At 38.9% G+C, this 24069-nt stretch overlaps 1 protein-coding gene across 3 annotated transcripts in view; it reads left to right on the top strand.

Moving 5' to 3' along the window:
• The window catches only part of FAF1 (Fas associated factor 1), a 514461-nt gene that overhangs the window by 132108 nt on the left and 358284 nt on the right, over positions 1-24069 (top strand). For all 3 annotated transcript variants that reach the window (XM_055403873.2, XM_055403872.2, XM_055403871.1), the window contains exon 3: positions 11819-11865. Coding sequence is in view for 2 of the 3 variants with exons in the window: in XM_055403872.2 (XP_055259847.1) it covers positions 11819-11865 (47 nt within the window). In the remaining variant the exon portion in view is untranslated. The remainder of the gene's footprint in view (positions 1-11818; positions 11866-24069) is intronic.

The following is a 24069-nucleotide window of genomic DNA, read 5'->3' as shown; positions in this document are numbered from 1 at the left end:
GAACTGGAGCAGGAGCAGTCTCCTCATCCAAGTCAGAAGCCCAGATTTCATTTTCAGCAGTTTTTTCCTTTTCAATTCGTATCTCACAGTGCTACTAAAATGATTTTCCTAAAGGGCAAATGTGAGTTGCAGCAGTTGCCTCCCCCTTATCTTCAGGTTAAACAAACCTCTTAATGCCTTTATCCCACATCTTATAATCTAACTCTTGCTTACTTTTCCAGCTGGTCTCTCACTGCCTCCTAATGTAAACTGTTCCTGAAGCCACACAATTACTTTTACCTTCCTGGGTAAATTAAGTAGATTCGCTTAAAAGAAAAAAAATCTGTCCCTGAATGCTTTCATTCAACTTCCTTTTCCCTGCAAGAGCCTTGTTTTAATACTTGCTTCAAATAATCATCCTTTCTTCCCAGCTTTACTCCTAACATTCAGATTATTGCCACTGTTGTGCCTTTAGAATATCTTATGTATTTCTCCATTGAAGTCCATAATAAATGGAGATAAGAGTCGTCAGCTTTGCAGTCATACAGTGGAGTCCTTTAGAAAAATTTAGAGAAGAATATCATTATGATTGGGCTTCCCTGGTGGCTCAGAGGTTAAAGCATCTGCCGCCAATGCGGGAGACCCGGGTTCGATCCCTGGGTCGGGAAGATCCCCTGGAGAAGGAAACGGTAACCCACTCCAGTATTCTTGCCTGGAGAATCCCATGGACGGAGAAGCCTGGTAGGCTACAGTCCACGGGGTCGCAAAGAGTCGGACACGACTGAGCGACGGAACGGAACGGAACGGAATCATTATGATTAGCGTATTTGGAAAATAGGAATTTGAAGGTACATTTAGAAGAATTTAAATATAGTGCGTGCTTAGTCAAATCAGTTGTGTCAGACTCTCTGCGACCCCATGGACCATGGCCCGCCAGGCTCCTCTGTCCATGGGATTCTCCAGGCAAGAATACTGGAGTGGGTTGCCATTTCCTTCTCCAGTGATAAAGTATGAAGTGAGTGAAGTGAAGTCGCTCAGATGTGTCCAACTCTTTGCGACCCCATGAACTGTAGCCTACCAGGCTTCTCCGTCCATGGGATTTTCCAGGCAAGAGTACCCGAGTAGGTTGCCATTTCCTTCTCCTTAAATTTAGTAGATGGTTGGAAATAGCTGTTACAGATATGAAAAATTAAATAATTATTTATTAAAAATGATTTTCTGCTCAGAAAGAGGAACAAATGGTATTAAGCATCTTTTTGAGACCTCATTGGCTTTCAACCATAATCTTATAGATGTTTTTAGTGTGGACACTTAAATCTATTACTCTGTCACATCGGTAGCTGGGGAAGTTTTCATCCCAAAATAGATCACTTGATTAACATAATTCTAATGAGGTTTGTGAAATAATAGATGTTGGTATTGGTCTATCCCGGTTCCAGGTACAGAGCTTCTGAAACCCTTGTAACTTCCCAAGTGATAAGAGTAGCATTTTTGTTGTTGTTCTAATATTTTATCTTTGACTCTGGTTCTTAACATAAAGCTACGCTTGAAACTTCCTGGGTGATAGGAGTGTCTTTTGTTTTAATGAAACTCATGGGTTTGTGAATAGCTTCAGAAAGGGTCTGGTCACTAGAAAAACCAAGCCGTATCTAGGAAAGGGAGAGGGACTGGGGATTGAGTTAATTAATGATTAATTATGCCTACATGTTGAAGCACTCATAAAAATCTCAATAGTACAGGTTGGGGGAGCTTCTGGGTGAATGCATAGAAGGGTGGCATGCCCGGAGAAAGCATGGAATCTCCATATCCCGTACCACATACCTCACTCTATGCATCTCTTCCATCTGGCTGTTCTTGAGTTATATCCCTTTATAATAATCTAGTGATCTAGTAAGTAAAACCTTTGCTTGATTTCTGTGAGCCACTTAAGCAAATTAATTGAATTGAGGAGAAGATCATGGAAACTTCTGATTTATAGATGTTTGATCAGAAGCATGGATGACAACTTGTAATTGTGATTAACATCTGAAGTAGAAACTGTCTTGTGGGACTGAACCCTTAACTTGTGGGATCTATCTTCAGGAAGATAGTGTCAGACTTAAGTTATATGGATACTTTCCTGGTGTTACAGAATTGCTTGATGTATAGAAAACCTACACAGATACCGTCAGAAATGAAGTCGAGTTGTGGTAGACTCTTGAGAGTAGAGGAGACACACAGGGGAAGGAGCATGTTTTCCCTCCATACAAGGTCAGAGGTGAAAATTTTACAATTCAGAGCTGTAGAATGATGATGTCTTCAAAATTTTTCATTGACTCAACTTACGACAGAACATGAGAGGAGAATGATTGTGTCTTATTCACAACAGTCGTTTCCTTAGTATTTAGAATAGTTCCAGGTTAATAATTAAGTATTTGTTGAATGGGTTAATGGTGGAGTGAAAGAATGAAATATTCAAATACGTGAATAAGATGAATTATTGCTATGGACATGGAACAACAGACTGGTTCCAAATAGGAAAAGGTGTACGTCAAGGTTGTATATTGTCACCTTGCTTATTTAACTTATATGCAGAGTACATCATGAGGAACCCTGGGCTGGAAGAAGCACAAGCTGGAGTCAAGATTGCTGGGAGAAATATCAATAACCTCAGATATGCAGATGACACTACCCTTATGGCAGAAAGTGAAGAGGAACTCAAAAGCCTCTTGATGAAAGTGAAAGAGGAGAGTGAAAAGGTTGGTTTGAAGCTCAACATTCAGAAAACAAAGATCATGGCATCTGGCATCTGGTCCCATCACTTCATGGGAAATAGATGGAAAAACAGTGGAAACAGTGTCAGACTTTGTTTTTTTGGGCTCCAAAATCACTGCAGATGCTGATTGCAGCCATGAAATTAAAAGACGCTTGCTCCTTGGAAGGAAAGTTATGACCAACCTTGATAGTATATTAAAAAGCAGAGACATTACTTTGCCAACCAAGGTCCGTCTAGTCAAGGCAATGGTTTTTCCCGTGGTCATGTATGGTTGTGAGAGTTGGACTGTGAAGAAGGCTGATCGCCGAAGAATCGATGCTTTTGAACTGTGGTGTTGGAGAAGACTCTTGAGAGTCCCTTATACTGCAAGGAGATCCAACCAGTCCATTCTAGAGGAGATCAATCCTGGATGTTCATTGGAGGGACTGATGCTAAAGCTGAAACTGCAATACTTTGGCCACCTCATGCGACGAGTTGACTCACTGGAAAAGACTCTGATGCTGGGAAAGGTTGGGGGCGGGAGGAGAAGGGGACGACGGAGAATGAGATGGCTGGTTGGCATCACCGACTCTGTGGACATGAGTTTGAGTGTACTCCGGGAGTTGGTGATGGACAGGGAGGCCTGGCGTGCTGTGATTCATGGGGTCGCGGAGAGTCGGACACGACTGAGCGACTGAACTGAACTGAACTGAACTGAAGTACAACACAATGGAAAAATCATTGAGAAAACCGTAGTGTGAGTCAGTTAAGTTTTCTTGGAGAAAATGATTCAGATCTGGGTCTTGAGCTCTATTAATCAACAATAGGAATTCCTTCCTTTCTAAATTGCATACTATCTCTCAGGTTGGACTGCCATTAATTGTTTCTTTAACTGGTCAACTTGGGAGGAATGTGTCTGTCATCCTTGTATTTCCTCCAGTGTCTAAAACACTGCCTTGATAATGGGGAAGAGGAAGCCTGGATTTTGTTGGAAGAATTCACTTGATGGCAAGATCAGAGTTGTGAATGCTAAAATACAAGTACTTTGTGGGTCTGACACCTATTATTAAGATATTTGGAAAATACCTGAAATCTGATACACCATAGAGTAATGATTTCAAGTTTAACAAAAGCACACTAATTTAGAAAGCATTTTCTATACTTTTAAGTATTTTCAAGAGATGGAAACAATGCTAATATCATGATCATAATTATTACCCTAGTTCACAGGCTTTCCAAACATGTAGAATATACAGAGTCGCCTATACTAGTCTATCTGGAGATTGTGTGTGTGTATGATTATATAATGAAAATGTATATGTCATTTCTGTTTTCATAAAATTTAAACTTTAACAGGTTTTCTTTTTCTACTTGTTTATAGATTCTTGTATTTGAAATGTATTTAGTTTCACTGATTTGTTCAGTTCTGTTCAGTTCAGTTGCTCAATCGTGTCCGACTCTTTGCGACCGCATGAATCACAGCATGCCAGGTCTCCCTGTCCATCACCAACTCCTGGAGTTCACCCAAACTCATGTCCATCGAGTCGGTGATGCCATCCAGCCATCTCATTCTCTGTCGTCCCCTTCTCCTCCCGCCCCCAGTCCCTCCCAGCATCAGACTCTTTTCCAGTGAGTCAGCTCTTCGCATGAGGTGGCCAAAGTATTGGAGTTTCAGCTTTAGCATCAGTCCTTCCAATGAACACCCAGGACTGATCTCCTTTAGGATGGACTGGTTGGATCTCCTTGCAGTCCAAGGGACTCTCAAGAGTCTTCTCCAGCACCACAGTGCCAAAGCATCAATTCTTCTGCCCTCAGCTTTCTTCATAGTCCAACTGTCACATCCATACATGACCACGGGAAAAACCATAGCCTTGACTAGACGGACCAATAGTTAATTTGGAGATTGACCAGCTGAGGAGGCAGCTGTAAGAATTAAGCTAATAAAACTGACAGTTGTTGAATACTGGAAAAATGGTGATCTGTAACTTAATGTGTATTGAGTTTGTCATGTAGCCTCTTTGAATCTTGGTTTTTGACTGCACAGTAGAATTAGGGAGAATAAGAAGCAGGGTTTATTGGAAGGTTGCTTACATATTTGAAAGAAACCTTGAACAACCAAGTCTTAGGACAATTAGTAAACAGAATTGCTCTGTCAGAAGCTTATTGTGAAAACTGCCTCTGAGTACTTTGTCAGGACACAGCTTCAACCAGTTAGTTACTTGTTTAAGATCCACACTCCCAAGAGAGCCTGATTGGTCTAAATTGGGTCACTATGATTAACACATTTTCAGTATCACATGGGATGAGGCATGCGTAGTTCTCTAAAGGAAACAGATGATCTTAATCAAAAGTAAAGAGGGAGGTGGTGATGGGTGGGTACAAACCACAGGTAGGGCACAATAATAGCTAATGGGACGATATATACGTCTGAGATGACATTTTTCTAGTGTTCCATGAGACTGAATTAGAGTTTTAATGTTCTTTTGTTAAATCAGCTTTGAAAATGACTAATTTATATGCATATGCAAACTTTGTGTACAGTTCTATGAGTTTTGATGATGTTTACATTGTTTATGTATACATTGTGTGTCCAGTCCTCATCCCTTCAAGAGTTCTGTCATTAGAAAATCTTTTCTTTTCCCCTCAGTAACTCCTAACCCTGCTTCAGGCAGTCACTGAACTGATTTGTATTACTACATTTTGAAAGTTTTGTCTGTTCTAAAACTTCATGTAAAAGGAATCCTATAGTATGCAGTTCTTTGTGTCTACTGTTTACTTGACATGATATTTATGAGATTCATCAGTATTATTGCAAGTATCAGAAGTTCATTTTTATTATTGAAAACAGTCTGTTGTGTGAATATGCCACAGTCTTGCTTATTCATTGGTTAAAGGACATTTTTGCTTGTATCAGCTAGTGGAGGTGATGGAATTCCAGTTGAGCTATTACAAGTCTTGAAAGATGATGCTGTGAAAGTGCTGCACTCAATATGCCAGCAGATTTGGAAAACTCAGCAGTGGCCACAGGACTGGAAGAGGTCAGTCTTCATTCCAATCCCAAAGAAAGGCAATGCCAAAGAATGCTCAAACTACCGGACAATTGCCCTCATCTCACACGCTAGCAAAGTCATGCTCAAAATTCTCCAAGCCAGGCTTCAGCAATATGTAAACCGTGAACTCCCAGATGTTCAAGCAGGTTTTAGAAAAGGCAGAGGCACCAGAGATCAAATTGCCAACATCCGCTGGATCATGGAGAAAGCAAGAGAGTTTCAGAAAAACATCTATTTCTGCTTCATTGACTATGCCAAAGCCTTTGACTGTGTGGATCACAATAAACTGTGGAACATTCTGAAAGAGATGGGAATCCCAGACCACCTGACCTGCCTCTTGAGAAACCTGTATGCAGGTCAGGAAGCAACAGTTAGAACTGGACATGGAACAACAGACTGGTTCCAAATAGGAAAAGGTGTACGTCAAGGTTGTATATTGTCACCTTGCTTATTTAACTTATATGCAGAGTACATCATGAGGAACGCTGGGCTGGGCTACTTCAGTTATTGGGAATTGTGACTAAAGCTGCTATGAATATTATAGTATGCAAGTTTTTGTTTGGGGAATATGTTTTTATTTCTTTTAGGTAAATACTTAAGAGTAATATTGCTTGGTTATATGTTTATTACCTTTATATACAAAACAGTTTTGAAAGTGATTATACATGAGACTTCCTGTTGGTCAACATTATTGTCCAAACTTGTATCATCTGATTTAATTTTAGCCATTTTAATAGGTATGTGGTGGTCATTTACCATGGTTTTAATTTGCCTTTCTCTGATGCCTGTTTAATTTGAACAGCTTTTTATATGTTTATTGGCTGTTCATACATCTTTTTTTGAGACTTTTCTGTTCAAATCTTATGATTTGTCATTTTTGAGTCATAAGAATTTTTTTACTATTCTGAATATAAATCCCTTCTCAGACATATGTATGTTGCAAATACTTTTCCCAGTCTGTGGTTTACCCTTTCATTTTCTTAATGGTGTCTTTCAAAGAGCAAACATTTAAAAATTTTATATTCATCATTTCTTTCATCTTTGGCCTCTCATTTTCTACTGTGTTTTCTTGGTATCCTCATTTGTAAAATGACGGAGTAATATGAAAGTTAAGTGATTTAGTTTGAGCCTATCAATGCAGGAGATACAAGAAATGAGGGTTCTATCCCTGGGTCGGGAGGATCCTCTGGAGTAGGACATGGCCACCCACTCTAGTATTCTTGCTTGGAAAATTCCAAGCAAGAGGAGCCTGGTAGGTAACAGATCATAGAGTAGGAAATGGTAACCTACTCTAATATTCTAGCCTGGAAAATTCTGTGGACAGAGGAGCCTGGTAGGCTATAGTCCACGGAGTTGTGAAGAGTCAGACATGACTGAGCATGTGCATGCGCGCACGCACACACACACACGTAAAGCACCTAGAGAATGCATAACATCTAGTAAGAACTGTTAATATATAATGTTAGCTACCTTTATTTTTATTGCATCTCTTTTACTCAGAAGTTGACACTGAAATTTTTGGATAATATCATCTCCCTCCCCTCTGAAGAAATCTTATTAGCATTTTCTTAAATATAAAGAAACCCAAAGCTAAGATTTACTATATGTGTAGGGGATGATTTGCATTAGATGCTGTAAATTTATTTATTTATTGGATGCTGTAGTTTTATAATCCACCAGTTTACCAGTGGCTCGTTTTTCTTTCATATCTGACAGTGTAAGACTACCTACAGGAATTTTTGCCGTTTCCCATCCCCAAAAATGTCTAAAGCCCACCATGAATGTCATCATTTTCTCTATCTGTTAAGGCTGAAGATAAGAATATTTCTTATAGCCTCCTCTGACCTTGACTTCCATTATCCTTAAAACATAACCTCACCTAGCTTCCAGTGGACTCTGAGAAATGATGTTTCAAGTGTCATCAAGTTTTGCTAAAGAGAACTTAGAAGCTGGATTCTAACTGTGGTAAATTAGTGGATTAAAAATGTCATTGACATAATGGCATAAAAGCAATAATAGTTATACCAAAATGGATTTTCAAACTACTGTAACCTGGATCAAGGCAAGATGCTGTTTTTGAAATATATTTCAGTCTGATGAAGATCACTAAGGAAGCCCAGTCTCTAATGTAGGTTTTTCTAAATCTAGTCTCTTTCCTAAAAGTATCCTATCTGTGCTCTCCTGAGCCCTAGATAGATCCCAGGCATCCCCATGGTCTAGCATAGTGTCTGGCAATGAATAGGCATTTGTTAAGTTTGTTGAACTGAACTTCTAATTTTACTCTTTATTTCTTCATTCTTTACTGTTCCCTTTTCTAATCAGCTCTCTTTGAACTCAATAAATCACTATTCTTTTATTTTTTAAACACAAAAATTTATTGTAGCCATTCTTTCAGGTCCTATATTTATACTTTTTGTGTTGTTTCAAGATCAGTTATACTTTCTTGTTTCCTATATATTTCTTAGTCTTTTATAATACACTTTTTACCAAAACTGTTTTCAGATAGGTCTAACAGTCTCTTATTAGGCCTCATTATATTAGACTGATTTCATATTTTTTTATTTTGTCTAATCCACTTTATTGTATGTTTGTTGCCCTCTCTATGACATATACCTACTCTTTTCCCTCTTTTCCAACCCTTCCATTTTTATTGTTTTGTTTTTGGTTTTAGCTTTCTCTTCTCTTTTTCTTACATATATGAATTCCCCAAGATTGTGTTTGTCTCACTTCTCTTCACCAAAGAAGAAAGAGAGGGAGGGAATTAAAGTATTTCCAGAGCTTCATTTTATTTGTCTTTAAATAGATGTTTTACTTAATCTAGCTCTGATTTTTAATTTAAAGAAAAGTAATTTTAAAATTACTTTTTGTCTCCTTTTGGATATTACCAGAACTTCTCATGGTAAAATTAATCGTTGAATGGAATTTTTTCCATGCTAGATGCCAGGATGATTAATTAAGATTCAACCAGACAGGCAATAGGGAAAAGGGCATTCCAAGCAGATATAGTATCTTAAAAGGCCCCAAGATATAAAAACTTGATGCCTTTAAGGAACAAAAACAAAATTTACTCATACAGATGAGGAAACTGTGGCTCAAGGAAGTTCAGTGAATGGAGAATATATACTAAGGTCATCAAAGCAATAGGGAATCTAGATTCAAACTTTGGACTTTATAAATCCTTAGTGTTCTTTCCATTATACCTTGGCATTCTCTACTGAAAATTTGAACAAAATCTTTCCAAACTCTGGTATTTTCTTTTCCAACATCACAGAACATTCCCTTTCCACTTTCTGTTTTTTAACAAAGAAGATATTTGTATGTGGAACCACTGCTGTCAACAGAAAAAGGGATAATTGACCTGGCACCAGGAAGAGATGCTTCTATTGAATTTGTGGCTTTCAAAACTGATTTTAGGGTTTGTTTGACTCAAAGGATTTATGAGCCTCCAGAGTTGTCAGGGTTCTATGGTATCCACTATCTATATTAATCTGTGGATTTCTTTGACTTTTGCCCATGGAGCATTAAAACTTTGAAAATTTATAGCAAGTGTCTTATACTCTACATTGTTTCTATTCAACGGTATAATTTTGTAAACTTGACCTACCTCTGGCAAGTATTTAATGTTTCAAAAATACACAGACTCCTATTTGCAATTGATCTCCATACAACTGATAAAACATCGAAGTGTTTGTCTGCATTTTGATGTGGGCGTGTGGGAAAGGGGAGGGAAGAAGTCGTTATGATGCAAAAGCAAAGTTGGAAGAATCATTTTTTTGTCCTTTCAGAGAATCTTCTCTATTACCTGTAATGATCTGCCCGCAATCCAGGATATAACAACCTGTTCGCTTAGTAGTCTTTAAAAATGTCCGTATCATGTCACATTTGTGCTATCTCTTGTGTAACTGGTGACTTGTTAGCTTAGAGACCAATTTCAGAAGTGTTTTATAAAAGGAGACTTCCCCAGTGATGCTCCTGCTCCTTTTGTAACCTGATACAATTGTGATGTGTTTATCAGACACCTTATGCCCCTACATTTTTTCCTTCTGATTGTTCTTTAGGATTAATGACTGTAACATCAGTTCAGTTCAGTCGCTCAGTCGTGTCCGACTCTCCGCGACCCCATGAATCACAGCACGCCAGGCCTCTCTGTCTATCACCAACTCCCGGAGTTCACTCAAACTCATGTCCACAGAGTCGGTGATGCCATCCAGCCATCTCATTCTCCGTCGTCCCCTTCTCCTCCCGCCCCCAACCTTTCCCAGCATCAGAGTCTTTTCCAGTGAGTCAACTCGTCACATGAGGTGGCCAAAGTATTGCAGCTTCAGCTTTAGCATCAGTCCCTCCAATGAACATCCAGGATTGATCTCCTCTAGAATGGACTGGTTGGATCTCCTTGCAGTATAAGGGACTCTCAAGAGTCTTCTCCAACACCACAGTTCAAAAGCATCGATTCTTCGGCGATCAGCTTTCTTCACAGTCCAACTCTCACATCCATACATGACCACGGGAAAAACCATTGCCTTGACTAGACGGACCTTTGTTGGCAAAGTAATGTCTCTGCTTTTTAATATACTATCAAGGTTGGTCATAACTTTCCTTCCAAGGAGCAAGCGTCTTTTAATTTCATGGCTGCAATCAGCATCTGCAGTGATTTTGGAGCCCAAAAAAATAAAGTCTGACACTGTTTCCACTGTTTTTCCATCTATTTCCCATGAAGTGATGGGACCAGATGCCATGATCTTTGTTTTCTGAATGTTGAGCTTCAAGCCAACCTTTTCACTCTCCTCTTTCACTTTCATCAAGAGGCTTTTGAGTTCCTCTTCACTTTCTGCCATAAGGGTAGTGTCATCTGCATATCTGAGGTTATTGATATTTCTCCCGGCAATCTTGATTCCAGCTTGTGCTTCTTCCAGCCCAGCGTTCCTCATGATGTACTCTGCATATAAGTTAAATAAGCAAGGTGACAATATACAACCTTGACGTACACCTTTTCCTATTTGGAACCAGTCTGTTGTTCCATGTCCAGTTCTAACTGTTGCTTCCTGACCTGCATACAGGTTTCTCAAGAGGCATGTCAGGTGGTCTGGGATTCCCATCTCTTTCAGAATATTCCACAGTTTATTGTGATCTACACAGTCAAAGGCTTTGGCATAGTCAACGAAGCAGAAATAGATGTTTTTCTGAAACTCTCTTGCTTTCTCCATGATCCAGCGGATGTTGGCAATTTGATCTCTGGTGCCTCTGCCTTTTCTAAAACCTGCTTGAACATCTGGGAGTTCACGGTTTACATACTGCTGAAGCCTGGCTTGGAGAATTTTGAGCATGACTTTACTAGCGTGTGAGATAAGTGCAATTGTGCGGTAGTTTGAGCATTCTTTGGTATTGCCTTTCTTTGGGATTGGAATGAAGACTGACCTCTTCCAGTCCTGTGGCCACTGCTGAGTTTTCCAAATCTGCTGGCATATTGAGTGCAGCACTTTCACAGCATCATCTTTCAAGACTTGAAATAGCTCAACTGGAATTCCATCACCTCCACTAGCTTTGTTCGTAGTGATGCTTTCTAAGGCCCACTTGACTTCACATTCCAAGATGTCTGGCTCTAGGTCAAACACAATTTAATTCCTGAGCTAATTTAAAAATTCTTACTGGCATTTTTCATTTGTGATTCTATATCTTTCTCCTCTCAATCTGAGGAAGGAAATAATACTGAGATAACTTTTAAGGTACTGATTTTACTTGTTCTAACATCCTTAAATATCCTTTGTTTTGTGGGTGTTTTGCTTGAATGAGGACTATGGAATTAAGCTTTTATGACTCAAAATTTGGAAATATATGCCAAATGCATTTTTAAAAATTCTCTAAAATACAGTTTTAAAACGGAGACCTATAAAAAATATTTAATAAAAAAATTTTTTATCACTGAGGAAACATCTATTATTTTGTTTAAATTTTCAAAGTATACTTATTTTCCTTTATTGTGTTTTCCACCCCACTACACTCCACCCCTGAGCATTTTTCTATTTCCTTAAATGTCTTCTCTGTTTTTTGTTTACAGGCAGCTATTAATGGTGTAATACCCCAGGAAAATGGCATTCTGCAAAGGTATGTTATAAGATAATGAGAATTTAAAGCAAAAAAAGAGACAGTGGTTAACTTTTTTTTTTGCTTCACTTTTTCATAGAGCATTTGATCTTTGGTGTATAAAGTTATTGATACAGTTCTTCTTTCTGACATTTGATTAGTTATATTAATTTCTGAAAGTCTCTAGTGTTTAACTGTATAATGTTATTTCAGATTGAGTGATACCATTTTTAAAGATGATTTTATTTTACTTTTAGGAAAACTTTTCAAGGTAATCTTCTAATTCATATGATGGAAGGAATTGAATCCTTCAAGCGATTAGTAGTGAGAAAATCAGACATGGCTCAGTAACTCCAGAGCATGGTTATCATTTAACTATACAGGCTTTATCTCCAACCTTACTACTCCTTTTTGCTTTTTTTTCCTTCTCTTTGGTTTCTAAATTAAATTTTTGTTAATTTGCAACAATTTGAGTAAGTCCTTAATAATGAAACTTCCCAGAGCTTTGAACTATTTTGCCTGAAGTATCCACTGTAAAACATGTGGAATAGTCTTCGTGGTTATGTGTCATTGCCAAAAGGTAAAATTGGAAGATGATGCCAAGAGAACTATAGTAGTTACAAAATAATTCCTTAAATTAAAAATAAATTCATAACTTTCTTTTCTTAAAATTGGAGACTGGTTATGGATTAAGAGAGCACATTATAAAGTCATAGGAGGCAAACCATTCTCCCTTCCAAGTATAGTTTAATTACTTGATTCTCCCTACCCCTCCTCTCTCCTTGCAGTTCAAACTTTGGCTTGAATTTTGGTGGCTGGGATTTCTAAGGCACTGAAGCATGATCTGCTAAGTGCAGATGAGGCAAACAGAAACAGCAGACTAGGAATGAGGTTGTTTTGGAGAGGAAGAAAAGTGGTGTTGCAAAAACATCAAAAAATTCGCCATGAACTGCAGAATGTGCTGTACTTTATAGGAAACTGTGTATATTTAGAAAGGAAGAAAAATTCTGTTTGATACCTGTACCACCCTTTGTGATTAATGGTTTTTAGGTCAAAGCAATGATAAACAGACCTATTCCCCACTCTCTCTTTTTTTTGGAAGACTATCAGAGTAAATGTGGCTGATTTCCACAGTCTGTACCAAATTTCTGTTTGTTGGTTTGTTCATTTTTTTTTTTTTTTATTTCACAAGCATTCAATTCTATTGAAACCCTTGTCTAGAAAGCAAACCAGATGATTACAAGAGCTTCCTTCAATATTATTTTTCCCCTTGGTTTAAAAAGTTTTAGACTGCTAAATATGGCTCCAGTTTTATTCTTGAGTAAATGTTATGTCACTTTTTGTGCCAGAATTTTTGCTTGCTAAACCCTTGTGGATTCAGCTGCTAGGTTCTGAGTACATATTGGATATATCTTATAATTAATAGTATTTGCTAGAGGTGAACTGTAGAAATTCTCTCATCCCTGGAAACATCTCAACTTTCTGTCACGGAAGATACTTTTTGCTTAATATATTTTATAGCTAGAAATTCAGTACTGAATTGATTCCTAATGTAGTTACTATAATATTTAGGGTTTAACTTTCATCAGAGTGGGTTTTATTTTGTTTTGTTTGCTTGTTAAAGGAATGTATCATATGTCCACAGAAGAAAGTAATAGTTTTCAACTATCTTCCTTCCTAACTTTGTTCTTTAGTTTTCAAATCACTGTGAATCTGACAGAACTGAAAATTCTTCTTGTATGTCTGCTGACCAGAGGAAATGAAAGAGGGCTCTTTGTACTTTCTTATGGATTTAACACTGAAAGTGTAAGATACAATGCTAGGAATGGTATATGTAGGCAGTTTAAAAGAATCTTTGTTTTGTGTGTTTGAATTTTGTAATAAGTTGACGATAGTCTGTGAAAACAACTACCTCAATTTGTCAGTTTATACCTCAAGAGAGAAAAGAGCTAGCAAGAAGAGGTTTTTCTTTTTTTAATATGTAAATTATTTTGGGGAAAGGAACCTAATCTCTGTACTTTATAGTTTTTCTTGAAATCAGATGTTCACGTTTGTTCAAAAGTGGGAATTTTTTTTTATGTACCCGTAAGTTCAAGGCAAAGAAACTTTTTTTTAAATGCTTAAGGTATTTTGCTATGTAATTGATACGATTTTCTTTATTAATGCCCATTAAAACCCTTAAGAAGTAAATGCTCATATTTTATAGATGAGGAAACTCAAGATTAGAGAATTTATAGGTTCACTGAAGGCCACAAATGTAGTAGGTGGTGAGGTCTGGATTTTCTCATTTTAAAAACCATGCTCTTTATTTTATACCAATCTGGCCTTTTGAAGGTCAGTAATCTAGTCATGTCATATCTTTTAAGATTTTTTTCCTTGGAGTAAAGAAGGTAAAATTTAAAGCATTTATATAGCATCTTTCTTCTAGAGCTTTGTTTTTACAGTCGTTGTTTCAGTTGTAAGCAAGTAAATGCAGATATTATTCTCTCTCATTTTTAAGGAGAGAGAATAAGGCATGAGTGATTTGACTTAGATAATACAGCAAGATGTTAACGGAGTCAGGAACATAAGCAAGTCTTCTGCCTCATCCTCCAAGGCTTATTTAACTACACAATACATTGCTAATACAGCATATGCTTGCTTACAACTAAAATAAAAACTGTAAAAACAAAGCTGTAGAAGAAAGATGCTATCAGTTCAGTTCAGTTCAGTCGCTCAGTCGTGTCCGACTCTCCGCAACCCCATGAATCACAGCACGCCAGGCCTCCCTGTCCATCACCAACTCCCGGAGTTCACTTAAACTCGTGTCCACAGAGTCGGTGATGCCATCCAGCCATCTCATTCTCGGTCGTCCCCTTCTCCTCCCGCCCCTAACCTTTCCCAGCATCAGAGTCTTTTCCAGTGAGTCAACTCATCGCATGAGGTGGCCAAAGTATTGGAGTTTCAGCTTTAGCATCAGTCCTTCCAATGAACACCCAGGATTGATCTCCCTTAGAATGGACTGGTTGGATCTCCTTGCAGTCCAAGGGACTCTCAAGAGTCTTCTCCAACACCACAGTTCAAAAGCATCAATTCTTCGGTGATCAGCTTTCTTCACAGTCCAGCTCTCACATCCATACATGACCACGGGAAAAACCATAGCCTTGACTAAACGGACCTTTGTTTATATACATGCATTGAATTTTACCTTCTTTATCCCAAGGAAAAAAAATCTTAGAAGTTATGACGACTAGATTAATAACTTCAAGAGGACAGAGTGGTATAAAAGAAAGAGCATGGTTTTAAAATGAAAAAATCCAGACCTCACCACCTATTACGTTTGTGGCATTTGATGAATCTATAAATTCTCTAATCTTGAGTTTCCTCATCTATATGAGAATTTCTTTCTTAAGGGTTTTAGTGGGCATTAATAAAGAAAACTATATCAATTACCTAACATAATACCTTAAGCATTAAAAAAAAAAGTTTCTAAAGTGTCTTTAACTTACGGGTACATTAAAAAAAAGAAAATTTCTACTTTTGAACTCATGTAAAGAGATAGCAAGAATACAAAGAAGAACTATACAAAAAAGATCTCAATGACCCAGATAGCCATGATGGTTTGATCACTCACCTGGAGCCATACATCCTGGCGTGCAAAGTCAAGAGGGCCTTAGTTAGTAATACTACAAACAAAAATAGTGGAGGTGATGGAATTCCACCTGAGCTATTTCATATCCTAAAAGATGATGCTGTGTAAGTACTGCACTCAATATGCCAGCAAATTTAGAAAATTCAGCAGTGGCCACAGGACCGGAAAATGTCTGTTTTCATCCCAATCCCAAAGAAAGGTAATGCCAAAGAGTGTTCAAACTACCGCACAATTGTACTCATCTCACACGCTAGCAAAGTAATGCTCAAAATTCTTCAAGAGAGGCTTTAGCAATATGTGAACCTGGAAATTCCAGGTTTTCTAGCTGGATTTAGAAAAGGCAGCAGAAACAGGGATCAAACTGCCAACATCCGATGGATCATAGAAAAAGCAAGAGAATTTCAGAAAAACATCTACTTTTGCTTCATTGACTAAGCTAAAGCCTTAGACTGTGTGGATCACAACAAACTGTGGAAAATTATTCAAGACACAGGAATACCAGACCACCTTACCTGCCTCCTTAGAAATCTGTATGTTGGTCCAAGGAACAGGTAGAACCAGACATGGAAGAACGGACTGGTGCCAAATTGGGAAAGGAGTACATCAAGGCTGTATATTGTCACCCTGCTTAGCTTATATGCAGAGTACATCATGTGAAGTGCTGGGCTGGATAAAGCACAAGCTGGAATCAAGATTGCTGGGAAAAATATCAATAACCTCAGATATGCAGATGACACCACCCTTATGGCAGAAAGTGAAGAAGAACTAAAGAGCCTTTTGATGAAAGTGAAAGAGGAGAGTGAAAAAGCTGGGTTAAAATTCAACAGTCAAAAAATGAAGATCATGGCATCCAGTCCCATCACCTCATGGCAAACAGATGGGGAAACAATGGAAACAGTGATAGAGTTTATTTTCTTAGGCTCCAAAATCACTGCAGATGGTGACTCAGTTCAGTTCAGTTCAGTCGCTCAGTGGTGTCCGACTCTCCGCGACCCCATGAATCACAGCATGCCAGGCCTCCCTGTCCATCACCAACTCCCGGAGTTCACTGAAACTCATGTCCACAGAGTTAGTGATGCCATCCAGCCATCTCATTCTCCGTCGTCCCCTTCTCCTCCCGCCCCCAACCTTTTCCAGCATCAGAGTCTTTTTCAGTGAGTCAACTCGTCGCATGAGGTGGCCAAAGTATGGGAGTTTCAGCTTTAGCATCAGTCCTTCCAGTGAACACCCAGGATTGATCTCCTTTAGAATGAACTGGTTGGATCTCCTTGCAGTCCAAGGGACTCTCAAGAGTCTTCTCCAGCACCACAGTTCAAAAGCATCAATTCTTCGGCGATCAGCTTTCTTCACAGTCCAATTCTCACATCCATACATGACCACGGGAAAAACCATAGCCTTAACTAGACGGACCTTTGTTGGCAAAGTAATGTCTCTGCTTTTTAATATACTATCAAGGTTGGTCATAACTTTCCTTCCAAGGAGTAAGTGTCTTTTAATTTCCTGGCTGCAATCACCATCTGCAGTGATTTTGGAGCCCAAAAAAATAAAGTCTGACACTGTTTCCACTGTTTCCCCATCTATTTCCCATGAAGTGATGGGACCAGATGCCATGATCTTTGTTTTGTGAATGTTGAGCTTCAAGCCAACCTTTTCACTCTCCTCTTTCACTTTCATCAAGAGGCTTTTGAGTTCCTCTTCACTTTCTGCCATAAGGGTGGTGTCATCTGCATATCTGAGGTTATTGATATTTCTCCCAGCAATCTTGATTCCAGCTTGTGCTTCTTCCAGCCCAGCGTTCCTCATGATGTACTCTGCATATAAGTTAAATAAGCAAGGTGACAATATATAGCCTTGACGTACACCTTTTCCTATTTGGAACCAGTCTGTTCCATGTCCAGTTCTGACTGTTGCTTCCTGACCTGCATACAGGTTTCTCAAGAGTTAGGTCAGGTGGTCTGGTATTCCCATCTCTTTCAGAATTTTCCACAGCTTATTGTGATCCACACAGTCAAAGGCTTTGGCATAGTCAATGAAGCAGAAATAGATGTTTTTCTGGAACTCTCTTGCTTTCTCCATGATCCAGCAGATGTTGGCAGTTTGATCTCTGGTGCCTCTGCCTTTTCTAAAACCTACTTGAACATCTGGGATTGCACAGTTCACATATTGCTGAAGCCTGGCTTGGAGAATTTTGAGCATGACTTTACTAGCATGTGAGATGAGTGCAATTGTGCGGTAGTTTGAGCATTCTTTGGCATTCCCTTTCTTTGGGATTGGAATGAAGACTGACCTTTTCCAGTCCTGTGGCCATTTCTGAGTTTTCCAAATTTGCTGGCATATTAAGTGCAGCACTTTCACAGCATCATCTTTCAAGACTTGAAATAGCTCAACTGGAATTCCATCACCTCCACTAGCTTTGTTAGTAGTGATGCTTTCTAAGGCCCACTTGACTTTACATTCCAAGATGTCTGGCTCTAGGTCAGTGATCACGTTATCGTGACTATCTTGGTCGTGAAGATCTTTTTTGTACAGTTCTTCTGTGTATTCTTGCCACCTCTTCTTAATATCTTCTGCTTCTGTTAGGTCCATACCATTTCTGTCCTTTATCGAGCCCATCTTTGCATGAAAAGTTCCCTTGGTATCTCTAATTTTCTTGAAGAGATCTCTAGTCTTTCCTATTCTGTTGTTTTCCTCTATTTCTTTGCATTGATCACTGAGGAAGGCTTTCTTATCTCTCCTTGCTATTTGGAACTCTGCATTCAGATGCTTATATCTTTCCTTTTCTCCTTTGCTTTTCGCTTCTCTTCTTCCCACAGCTATTTGTAAGTCCTCCTCAGACAGCCATTTTGCTTTTTTGCATTTCTTTTCCATGGGGATGGTCTTGGTCCCTGTCTCCTGTAGAATGTCACGAACTTCCGTCAAGAGTTCATCAGGCACTCTATCTATCAGATCTAGTCCCTTAAATCTATTTCTCACTTCCACTGTATAATCATAAGGGATTTGATTTAGGTCATATCTGAATGGTTTAGTGGTTTTCCCTACTTTCTTCAATTTAAGTCTGAATTTGGCAAGCCATGAAATTCAAGACACTTGCTTCTTGGAAGAAAAGCTATGACCAATCTAGATAGCATTTAAAAAAGCCGAGACATTACTTTGCCAACAAAGGGCCATCTAGTCAAAGCTATGGTTTTTCCAGTAGTCGTGTATGGATGTGAGAGTTGGACCATAAAGAAAGCTGAGTGCCAAAGATCGATGCTTTTGAACTGTGATGTTGGAGATGACTCTTGAGAGTCCCTTGGACTGCAAGGAGATCAAACCAGTCAAATTGAAGAAAATCAGTCCTGAATATTTGTTGGAAGAATGATGCTGAAGCTGAAACTCAATTTTTTGGTCACGTGATGCAAAGAACTGACTCATTGGAAAAGACCCTGATTCTGGGAATTATTGAAGGCAGGAGAAGGAGATAACAGAGGATGAGATGGTTGCATGGCATCACTGCCTTGATGAACATGAGTTTGAGCAGGCTCCGGGAGTTGGTGAAGGACAGGGAAACCTGGCGTGCTGCAGTCCATGTGGTCAGAAAGAGTTGGACTTGACTAGCAACTAAACTGAATAAAGTTTGTAACTAATGCAGTCAGAATCTAAACCATTCATTTATTCATAAACAAACATCAAATATATACATGTATATTTAATCCTTCTTGGTAAAATATTTTATTTATTCAGGATATTGTTCCGCACATTTAAAAGATTATTTTTGGAGATAGTTATTGTTAGAAAGATGCACTAATGAATTAGTTGTATTTTTGGCCAATATATGTTATGTTTTATAAAAATTTTTTGAATTAATACTGTGTGATTTTGCTCATTGATTGAATGGTATTTATAAACTATTTTATTTTGTGATCCAGACATATGTACTGTATATTTCTTTGTTTATTAATTCATTGAGGAAGCCTAGAGAAGAGAGGTTTGTTTTCAAATCTTGAGCATTATTATAAATAGCTTTCAGAATTGGTAGATGCTGAGGTTTTTTAGTTTAGAAAATGTCCATTTTGGTAATTAGTTTCTGTTTATTGTCTTTTCTGATGCCCATTAAAAAATCTGGCTTTTTTTTATTTTTTAGAAAGACGTTTATCTTTAAGGCATATTTTATTTATTTATCTTATACCTAGAGGTTTTACCAAGGGGTGAACTTTTCAAAATGGAAATAACACGGTTAGAGTCTCGTTTGCTTTGCTTTGTTCACTGTCTTCCCTGGACTTGTGTGTTTTGTAGAGGAAAGTTGAATAAAGATAAAAACAACACTTTAGTTGAAGTTTAGTTCTAAAATAGTTTTCTCCATAGAATTTCCCTTACCACCCAGTGTGTTTGTGTGTGTGTATGTTTTTTTTCTTCTTCATCTTTTAAATTAGAATAGTGAGGAGGTCAGATTATAAGATTGAAGTCTTCATATATGAAAAAATTTTAAATATATACTTTTTGAGTCAACAGTTTTGGATACCTTTGCACTCTTCGGATGCTATTGAACATTAGTCACAACTGATAAGATCATTCATTAACTGGACCTCTTTTCCTCTCTGTGTCTCTCTCTTTTTTTGATTGCTAATAAGAAACTCTAATGTAAATTCATTATGTTTTGTTGATCTTGAAATAGAATAATTATAGCTAATAAGAAAATTTTAAAGTGATAACTTAAAAAAAAAATCCTTTGTGACCAACAAACATACCAAATAGCCTGCTCTGATTAGAAATATTAAACTGTGTCCTTGAGTTAGGGTTTGGTCAAGGCTATGGTTTTTCCAGTGGTCATGTTTGGATGTGAGAGTTGGACTGTGATTGATGCTTTTGAACTGTGGTGTTGGAGAAGACTCTTGAGAGTCCCTTGGACTGCAAGGAAATCCAATCAGTCCATTCTAAAGGAGATAAATCCTATGGAAGGACTGATGCTAAAGCCAAAACTCCAATACTTTGGCCACCTCATGAGATGAGTTGACTCATTGGAAAAGAGTCTGATGCTGGGAGGGATTGGGGGCGGGAGGAGAAGGGGACGACAGAGAATGAGATGGCTGGATGGCATCACCGACTCAATGGACATGAGTTTGAGTGAACTCCAGGAGTTGGTGATGGACAGGGAGGCCTGGCGTGCTGTGATTCATGGGGTTGCAAAGAGTCGGACACGATTGAGCAACTGAACTGAACTGAACTGAGAGAGAAAAAAAGCAGCACATTAGGAATTTAAAATCTGAGGGTCTTTCATGTAGTGCATAGTTACACAGATGTGGTGTAGGTTGAAAGAGCCCAAAAGGGATACTTAAAACAATCTGTATGTAATGACTGCAGGAAACAACTGCACCACTAGGCCCAGATAGGGTGTGTTCCACTGGTGAATGAGGAAGGGAGCCTAGGGCCAGAGAAAGCTAAAAGCTGTCGTGTCCTCTGAGAAGGGTGGGCAGAGCTGGGACTGTATGGGGCAGATCCATGGAACCCACTCTAGAAAGCTTGCTCTAGGACAGGCTGCCCAAAAGAACCCCCTATTGACCACTGAAGGGCACAAGGTCATTCCTTGTACTGGAGGGAAAAAAGAAAGATTTTGGGAGAGATTGAAGTTAGCAGAATTTTGGAGCTCAGAGGAAGGACCCTAGGAATTTAGCACCAGACATGAGAAAGAAATCTTGCTCAGCTGATACTGATATTTCTGACAGGATGCAGAGGTTTGTTTTGAAGTATTGAAAGAAAATAGAAGCTAACATCAGTGATTGACTCTGAAACAAAGTAGGTGCCATTGATGGTGCTGTCACTGCTAGGGTAGTGTTGATAGGATCAGTGTGTAAATTGTAAGAACAGAATTTTGTGTGTGTACACCACACGTTGTAACTGTCCTTGTTTCTGTTTACTGGTCATACAGCCATGGTTTGTTTGTTCTTCCACTGTTTTCTGTCAGTACCTCAAGTAGTCAAGGTTCTGTACTTGGTGGGGCATCTCAAACATTCATTCTTGAAGAGTTAGTATCCTCAGTGGACTTTTGAAGAAAATTGGTTATAGTTTCCGTTTAACTGTTAATTTTGGGTATACCCTAGAAAATAGCCCATTGCATGTAGCAACAATCTTGATTTTTTTCCCCTTGATTATCAGGCGATATCAGCTAGTATCTCCTCCTTTGTTGGCTGAATTAGTAGCTTGAGGAGTATAACATGGCCAAATGGCATTCTCAAATACTAACACAGTAGAAATACTGTGGAAACATTACATCCTGTGATCTCTGAACCACCAGATCCCAAAGTTGCAGGAAGCAAAAATTCGGTAAGTTATTAGACATAATAAGTTAATACCACCACTTAATTCCCATACCCATTTTTTTTCCCTGGCAGTGAGATGTATCACTGTGTTTTGGTCATTGATGTAAAGCATATACCATCCTTTAAGGTGGACCCTTAAACTTTGAGGACTGCTTCCCTGGCGGCTTAGGCAGTAAAGAATCCGCCTGCAATGCAGGGGACCTGGGTTTGATCCCTGGGTTGGGAAGATCCCCTGGAGAAGGAAATGGCTACCCATTCCTGTTTGCTTGCCTGGAGAATCCCCTGGACAGAGGAGCCTTGTGGGCTACAGTCCATAGGGTTGCAAAGAGTCAGATACAACTGAGCAACTGACACACAAACTATACCCAATCTGTGGCGTAACTATCTTCAACCATTCCACTGTTAAAGAGCTAGCTATTTCTGGGTATGGTATACACCAGTGATACCGGTGCTGAACTTCTGTTACTGTGAAATGAGTTCCTTGGTTAGAACCAGTGTTGCATGGAAAGCCATAGATCAAAAAGGCATTCCTTAAATCCATGAATGGTGGTGCTTGCTGGTAGAAGCATTGCTGTCAGAGAAGTCAACTATGTATCCAGAAAAGTGTCTTTTTAGATAGGAACAGATCACTGACTGCCCCCTCCATGGTAGAAATGATCCGTTACCAGACCCCTGAGGAATGGGATTGTATTGAGGGTTCCTATTGGTCTCTGTTGTTTGCAGTTTAGGCATTCTGTAGATTCTCTAGCCAGATTCAGACTTGGTGAGGGTAAGTTGATGTTGTTGTGCCTAACCTCCACTCCTATTGGCATGGCCAGATTGTACCTTAAAGCATTGAATAGTCCTGGGGTACAAATGAATAAAAAGCTCACTGACATCAGCAGAACAATGCCATTTTATCTGTATTGAGAGTCCTTTTTTTTTTTTTTAAACTGGATAGCTTCCTTGGTGGCTCAGTTGGTAAAGAATCCGCCTGCAATGCAGGAGACCTGGGTTCGATCCCTGGGTTGGGAAGATCCTCTGGAGAAGGGAGTGGCTACCCACTCCAGTATTCTGGCCTGGAAAGTTCCATGGACTAGTATCTGGGGTTACAAAGAGTCGGACACGACTAAGCGACTTTTACTTTCATTTTCATAGACAGCAGTCACCCAATATCATATATTCACATTTTGTGTCCTTTCTAAATGATCCATTTCCATTCCTCTTCCTCAGACTCTTGTGTGAGTCAGTTTTCTTTTTATGCTTTCCAAGTTCTGATCAGCTGACCAATTCATTAACTACTTCATGTGATTCAGTATAGATTTGTATCTCAAGTTGTTTCTCTGTATAAATGAAGTGATCACCCTGTGTTACAACCTTAAGTTCTCCTCACTTCACTACTGTCTTTTTAAAAAATTTTATTTAGTTGTTATTTATTTTTGGCTGTGCTGCATCTTTGTTGCTGTGTGCTAGTTGCTTTCTCTAGTTGCTGTAAATAGGGCTACTTTTCATTTCATTGTGATGGCTTCTCTTGTTGGGGAGCATGGGCTCTAGTCACACAGCCTTCAGTAGTTGTAGCACGTGAGCTCAGTAGTTATGGTGCTTGGGCTTAGTTGCTCCAAGGCATGTGGGATCTTCGTGGACCAGGGATCGAACCTGTGTCCCCTGCATAGGCAGGCAGATTCATTACCACTGGACCACCAGGAAAGTCCTTCAGGGATATCTTTGATTAGGGTTGTAATAATGTTTCAGCAGTTTATTTTTGGTTGGTACCGGCATATTATACATAATCATTTTTTCCTTTCCCAGTCCAAATTTTTTCTTTCTCAGTTAGCTTAGATATCTCTTAGGCATTGATGGGAGTACAAGTAACAGCTTCTGACCCCTGGACTCTGAAACTTCACCAAGGTGAAGGGCCCTGCCATTTTTGTGGTGTGAATCTCCTAATGTCTAGCACGTCCATGTATCTTACCAAAGCATCAAAATGCTTGCTACTTTTGCTCTTCAGGGCCGTCTGCATTGTCATCACTATAATGTTTTGTGGGACACCTGGGTGATCAAGGTCTGTCCAGGCTAGATTATTATGACAAAGAGCAAGAGAGTTGATTTAATCTTCAGAAAAAACAGTGAAGGTATATTGTTTACCCTGCTGAGAGGAAGCAAAATGCTTGTCATGGTGCTTGCAAATTAAAACAAAAAGTATATGCAAGAGTTGTTGTTCCTGTTCTCTCCTTCTACATAATATCCCTGATTTCATGGATCAGGAAGTTAATATGAGCTATCTATCGGGATCTGGGGAGAAAACTTCTGGGTAGGTTG

The sequence above is a fragment of the Moschus berezovskii genome, chromosome 4 (assembly GCF_049115385.1).
Source record: "Moschus berezovskii isolate FMDL1 chromosome 4, NW_MosBer_1.0, whole genome shotgun sequence".
Taxonomy (NCBI): domain Eukaryota; kingdom Metazoa; phylum Chordata; class Mammalia; order Artiodactyla; family Moschidae; genus Moschus; species Moschus berezovskii.
Note: the sequence above shows the minus strand (reverse complement) of the source record. Positions and strands in the feature narration are given on the sequence as shown.